This window comes from Tupaia chinensis, unplaced genomic scaffold (assembly GCF_000334495.1).
Source record: "Tupaia chinensis unplaced genomic scaffold, TupChi_1.0 Scaffold138666_1, whole genome shotgun sequence".
Classification (NCBI taxonomy): domain Eukaryota; kingdom Metazoa; phylum Chordata; class Mammalia; order Scandentia; family Tupaiidae; genus Tupaia; species Tupaia belangeri.
In genome coordinates, this window is record NW_006198558.1 from 232,632 (window position 1) to 239,468 (window position 6,837).

General features: G+C 54.4%; 1 protein-coding gene across 1 annotated transcript in view; it reads right to left on the reverse strand.

The window, feature by feature from the left end:
- Positions 1-6,837, reverse strand: part of MXI1 (MAX interactor 1, dimerization protein) — a 117,803-nt gene that overhangs the window by 110,110 nt on the left and 856 nt on the right. Inside the window, exon 3 of the mRNA XM_006161615.3 lies at positions 6,630-6,837. Coding sequence (XP_006161677.1) covers positions 6,630-6,837 — 208 coding nt within the window. The remainder of the gene's footprint in view (positions 1-6,629) is intronic.

A 6,837-nucleotide genomic window follows, 5' to 3' on the forward strand; every position in this document is an offset into this window, starting at 1 on the left:
GTTCCTCAGGGCCCGTTTTTTTTTTTTTTTTTTTTTCTTTAAAAAAAGGCAAAAGACTCGACTTTTGATGAACCTGCTGTTGGTTCCAGTACCATAGCAACAGCCCCAAGTCCTCTCATATGCCCAGAGGACAGACTTGGGAAGGGACAGGGTAGGGGGGGGGGATGGTTTCCTTGGAGCCTTAAATTTGAGTTAGGGCCAGGAGAGTTGGATAACTCTAGGGGAAAAAAAAAAAAGACAACCAAAAAAACCCTCTCTGGTTGGCTATTCGGTCTCCGGTCTCACTAGTAAGCCTTTTCTAAGCAAGGTATGTACAGGAAGACCTTGAACAATCAACAGGGTGTTTCAAAAACCAGCTCTGCTTCAGGTTGCTGGGTGACCTTGAACCAGTCACTTCACCTCTTCTCTGGCTGTAAAATAAGTACACACGTATAGGATTAAGACTGCAGGCTATGGAACAGAGGCATACGTGCAAAACTCAGCTCTGCCACTCGGTTATCATATGACCTTTGGGCACATGTCAGCATCCTTGCTTCTCGGTTACCCCTCCATAAAGCGGGGGTAGTAAAATTGCATTTGTCACAGGGCGGCTGCGAAGCTCCCAGCAGATAATGTGTGTTGAGCCCCCCACCAGGTGTACAGTCAGTGCTCCGTAGATGGTAGCCAGTATTGATATTACGCAATGTAATTAGATGCTGCTCCTGCTGTTGCCTGCTCACACCCTCTCCACTTCCCTCAGTTATAGCTCTAGACTTGCGTCCACCTGTCCCCATTTCTAGGTGTGTCGGTGCAAAGATGTTTTGGTCAGAAATAAAAGCTGAGTGAACAGTTGCTGTGTTGTCTTGGCATCTGGTAGAGCCTCCCCTCTTCCCCAAACCAGGAACGATTCAGTTCAACTTCTTTACCTTCCTAAAGTCCTCTCCCCGTTCCCTGGGCCGCCTTCACAAGGCACCTACTCCCTGGCAGCGTTGAGGCTCTGAAAGCCATAATGATATCCTCAAAAGCTACTCTGGCATGTACCAGCGAGATCATGTTTAAAGGGGGGAGAAAAGTTGAATTTGGGGGACATAATTAAAGATGCAGAGGGGCGTGACTTAAGAATGCTCTTCACACAACTCTACCAAAAACAAAATACTCCTACTCCACCCTCACGATAAACCACCATACAGAGTTTTCAGATAAATGCAATTGCACCTAGTAGAGGCTCAGCATTTGGGGAATGAGCGAATCATCCTAAGATGGCTCTCACGCAGAAATGTGGCCCACCTGCACATCAGTTGACATCAAAGCCCTCCATGTTAGCATAAGTCAGTCTAGTCCCTTACCCTTTGAGTCAGTCATTTATTCATTCTCAGGGCCACCGCCATAGACAGAATGCAGTTTCAGCTCTCCAGACCTGACCTACCATCTCCTTGCAAACCCTGGTCTTATGGCCCAAAGGCAGTTGGGGATCAGTATTTCCTACTCTTTCTGAAGTTTTCAGAAAACTCGGTCACCTGTCTCCTAGTCTCCACACCTGATTGCCATGTCATAGTCGGTAAAGGACAAATCCAACTAATCAAAAACATGTATATTGTCTAATGAATGCTCAGTGGTATGCTATACGCAAAGGGTGACATATACTGAAATACTGTAGGTGATCTTTTCCCTTAAGATGCTAATAACGTCCCAAGAGGATAAAGTTAACGCATGGGAAGCAAGGAGAAAATTGCATGGTATGGATTATCGAAGTTCAGAGACGTTAGTATTTATTAAGCATCTACTATATTTCAGGTACTTTCTATGTTTCAGTGCAGTGCCTCATTTAGTTCGCATTATGTTTAATGCAGGGTCTCATTAGTTGCTAATGTTCTCATCAGCAGCAGTGATGTGAGGCTAGTGTTATCATCCCCATTTTCCAAAAAAAGGAAAAAGAACTTCAGAAAGGCTAAGTAACTTGCGCCCAGGGTCACACAGCCACTGAGCCATGGAGTCAGAATTTGGGCCCTGCTCTGTGTGCCTGAAAGCTTTCGTTCTCTCAACTATTCCAAGGTAGAAATAGAGCCAAATAGGCTAAAATCACCAGGGGAGGCCTTCCTGGAGGAGGTGGGAACTGGTCCAAGTCTTGAAATGTGGGTAGGATACAGATAACCCTCAGGGAGTAAGAGAATGAGGGCATTTTCGACGGAAGGAGGAGCCTGAGTCAAGCACAGAGGCATGACTGTGAAGCCTGCTCGCTGGTAGACCTGCTGGACAGGAGCAGAGGTTTCATGGTGGGGCTGGAGGAGATTAAGTCAGGAAGGGAGGGTAGGGCCAGATGACACCATCCAACAGCAGCTTCCTCTACCAGGAGGAAGTGGCTGCTTCTTGGCCTTCTCCTTGCCTATAGGAAAGGACCTCACCCTCAAACCCAGGTAATCCACTCCAGAAAACAATGCATGGTTTTCTACTCCCTGGGCCCCCCTCCACATATTTTAAAGAGAATGAGCTGAAGAGAGAGAGGTATTTTCGACAAGAGTATCACTGTGGCAATTCTCTGTCCCAGACTGGTAGTTAGTTAGGGCCACAGATGTGCAATTGGGTTGCTCAGGATGATGTGGGATCCAAACCCAGGCCTCCCATGTGGCCCTGCTTGGAGGAGCAGTAGCATCCTACCCTTCCATCCACTTTGTCTGGGCCCTCTTCTTTATTTTAAGTATTGTCTTCAAAGTCACATTCCCCAGACACTGGGAAGCCCATTTATCTCTTCCAATCCTTACCTGCTATCATAGCCTCTGCACTTGCCTGCCAACCAGTTTTTATGCACATAACATTATTTTGTGAACCTCTTCCAGGATAGGGACTAAATCATCAGGATCAGTCGGTCCTTAATTACAGGCCCTCCACTGGCCTCCCAACGCATGTAGGTGATGATGCCAGGGGTTATTTACAGACAATTTCTGAATTTGGGATAACAGCTTTCACTACTGATATTTCTGGAGGCCTTCAATGTGAGATCCGTAGGGACTGACATTACCTGGAACTTTGGAAGAACGTGTCTGCATTGTCTAGGGAATCCCTGGCTTCATAGACAGAAAAATAGTCAATACTGGATGATTTATTTTGAAATTTTCCCTCAAGAAAACGCACCTTGTCTACTGGAAATAAGTCAGCACTGTGGTCACAACTTAGTGAACACTCCTAGTACGGAAACCTCAACAAGGCAATGAAAAGCAGTTCTGGCTACAATGGAAAATAAGGCGAGCTCCTGCCAAGTAAGTACTTTGCAAACAACAGTGAAAACGGAACGGGTGAACTCGTGACCAGAGTCTACTCGTGCATCTCGGGAAAGTCTCGCAGACTCCGAAACAGAGAATTGAGGCCTGACACTGGTCCCGGGGGAGAAGGGCGTCCCTTTAAGAAGCGACAGGACCAGCTGGCCACACTACAGCTCCCAGAGATTTCCTGGCTGGCGTCCTGGCCCCACCCCCCAGCCTCCGGCCCCAGCAACGCGTGACGTCAGAAGAGGCTGAGGCTGCAGATTGGATGAACGACGCAGCTAGGTCAAGTCCAGTCGGAGGAAAGAAGTTTGTCTCCATGTGGAAACCATGTGTCTCTAGCTGGGAGGGGGAGGAGGAGGAGGCGGAGAAACTGAGATCAAGTGATTACAGGGGAACTCGCTGAAATGAAGGCGGAGAGGTTGTGCACCTGAGCCGGCCAGAATTGCCCTTTGCAGTAGTGACCTAAAAAAAAAAAAAAAAAGACGACTTGCACAACAAACAAAACCTGAACCTCCATCCCCCTGTCAGTAATAAGAAGAAGCTAGGATCCCTGCTTCCTTCCAAAAACCAGGGACCTGGGAAATGCTGGAATCCTATCGGAACGCCCAGATCCCTCTCCCTCCCCCAACGACTGAATGATGTAAGCGTTTCGGAAAGCAGAGCTCTGGAGCAAAACAAGCCCCGCGCGCGCGGAGCGACCCGCAGTGCCCGAGCCCGGCGCACGCACGACCCGCCCCCCGACTCGCGTTATTGCTGTGCACACGCGGACTGCCGTGACGCGCGGGCATTGTGTGCAGCGAGCAGAAAACAACGGCAAGCGCCGCCAGCGCGAAGAAGCGCCCCCAGTAAAACCATACAGATGTAGGGCCCGCGATTTTCGTACCGAGAGACCTAGCCTGGGCGGGAGTGGTGGGGAGAAGAGTGGGGAGGATAAAGTGGCCCTCGAGGGCTGCTCCGCTATGCAGGGGGCCATAATAGAGGGCTCGGTGGATGGTCGCACGGAGTTTTCTGGAGGTCACCCCCGCCTGCGACATCTGTTGGGGAAGGGGCGAGGGCCTGGAGCTGAGTCCCCCAGCCAAGCCGGGCACCGCGCAGCGCCCCACGCTCTCGGGGAAATCTGGGGGCTGTTGGCATCACGTCATTTAGAGCCAAACAGCAGCCGCGAAAAGAGCTAAAAATACTCGGGCGGGGAGCCGGCCGGAGGAGGGGGGTTGTGGGGCCAAGGGGCTGATTACGCACACGAAGTTGACTTTGACTGGGGCGCTAAGGCTCCAGAGCCCCTCTGGAGGGCTGGCGAGTTTGCAGCGCTAACGCCTCGGGAGAGGACCGGGTGGGAGCCCCTCAGCTCCACCAGCCTCTGGAGCCCGGCTCTGCGGCCGCGGGCCCGCCCCGCACTGGGCAGCCTGGCCCGGCGCGCCCGGCTCTCTGCTTACGTGACTGGTGGCCACGCCGGAGCCCCAGCACGGGGTAAACAAGGAGGTGGAGGCGGCCAGAACGGCAGGGGGCGGGGGGGGGGGTCTACGATTGTCTGCGTGCGAAAGGGGGGGACGCCAAGGAAGCTCCCGCCGCCACCCTAATACACCAGGCTGGGGAGGGAAGGGGGGCCAACCAGGTTTGCCACACACTGCCAAGGTGCCCTCTCTGGGTACACCCCCAGTCGGAGCCGGCGCCACGGGACAGACTCCAGAGAACCGGGGACCTGGGAAGGGGGTAGCTAAAGAAATTGCGCCCCTCCCCCCTGCAACAAAAGCAAACACACCAAACAAAACCACGTCTTCTCCCAGCTCCCCACCAGCTCGGGCTTTTCAGAAACTACCCTCCAGACGAATGCGCGCGCGCGCGCCCGCGCGCACACGCACACACACACACACACACACACACACACAAGCCCGCATGAATAATTGCAAAGCGATTCGGCTCCACAGCCTGCGATGCGCCTCTCTCGAAACCCAGGCACTCCGGGGAAACGAGAGAGAGGAGGAAGAACGCCGCCAACCTCCCGACACAAATCCTTGTTTTGGCCTTCCAGCGTCCGCACGATTGCACTGCCAACACCCGGGTACTTTAGCCCGGAGGGCCTGGGCTGTCGGTCAGCGAAGGTGTTTTAGTGTTGGAGGGCTGTTGTTGTGTTGGGGGGGGGGAGTTGCAAGATCTGACACGTTGCAGTTGGACCTTTCTCTCCCTCCCCCCTCCCCGTCTCATTGATCTTCCTACTTGTTCAGACAGATTAAACATCCCCGTTTCCTCCGGTCTCTCGGTCTGTGTGCTTCGGCCTCTTCCTCCTCCCCACAGCTATTATTCTGAGGACGGCGCTGGAGACACCGCACACGCGTGCCCCCGTTAGGGCTCTGAGCCGACTGCCTGGGGAGGGCTGGGAGACCGGCTGGCAGGGGCAAAAAGGAAATAAACAAACAGAAAACGGAGGCCAGGCCGGGTGGGCCCCCCAGCACACACACACCCCGCCCCACAGCGCTCTACTCTCCACCTGAATCCGGGGGTTGAGGGGAGCAGCAGAAATCGAACAGGAAGGCGTTTGCCTTCCTCGCCCTGCGCGCTCACTCGGAAGCCGTCATCCCAGAAAATAAAGAAACCACACACAACAGCCCACACCTTCTCCAACTATTGTTTGCGTGAGATCCCAAAGTTTCCTTCTAGCCACGTCTCCTTCGCCAAGTTTGCAGGGGGCAGGACGGCGGGTCCTGGGGGAGCTGCTGGCTTGGCCGGCCCGCTGGCCTGTTTCCTGGGGCGGGGGCGGAGGGGGCGTCGTGGCACCCCAGGGCACAGGAGGCGCAGGGGGCCGTGTCGTGGACGTGATGGCTCGAGCCCAGTGCTGCTTCGAGAGGGGAAGAAAAGGCGAAGTCGGCAGGAGGGCGAGACAGAGCCCGAGCCCATGCCGTGCAGAGCTGTTTGGTGGTGCTGTGGTTGCAGCGTGTCTGTGTTTTCCTTCTGGAACCCCCCGCTCTGCCTACGGTTTCCAACTTTCGGCTTCTAATCCTCACCCCACCCAGGAAGGAGCGACAGAAAAATAACACTTGTCTGCCTGAGAAGGCTCGGAGGGGAAAAAGGGAAGAAAGGCGACCTCGAAGAGATGAGCTCTCGGCTCAGTTGTCAGCAAACAACACTCCCCCGCGCTCGGCCGGGCGGTCCTCCAAGCCCGCCGCGGACGGACAGACCGCCGCACCGACAGGCCCCCCGCTCCCCCTCGCTCGTCTTTGTTACATCTTTCGCAGCTTTGTGCGTGCGTGTCCTTTCTCCAGTGTCATCGGCTTTACTGCCGAGAACTGGATGTGTGCTGAGGAGGTGGGTACGGGCCGAGCAGGCGACAGGGGTCGCCCAAGTGGGCGAGAAAGAGCGAGCGGGGAGCCGAGGAACTGGGGCCCCCAAACTTACTTTTGTTTTCTTTCTCGATCTGCTCCAGGTAGCTGGCGGCCTCGAGCAGAATCTGCACGTTCTGCAGAAAAGTGTTGATGTGCTTTTCCATCGAGTTCTCGCTGGTGTTGAAAATGTCCGAGAAGGGGCACCTGGGCTTGGCCCCCGCGGGCTCCTCGGGCTGGGCCGGGGGCTGGGGCGCGGGCGCGGCCGGGGCGGGGGGCACGGC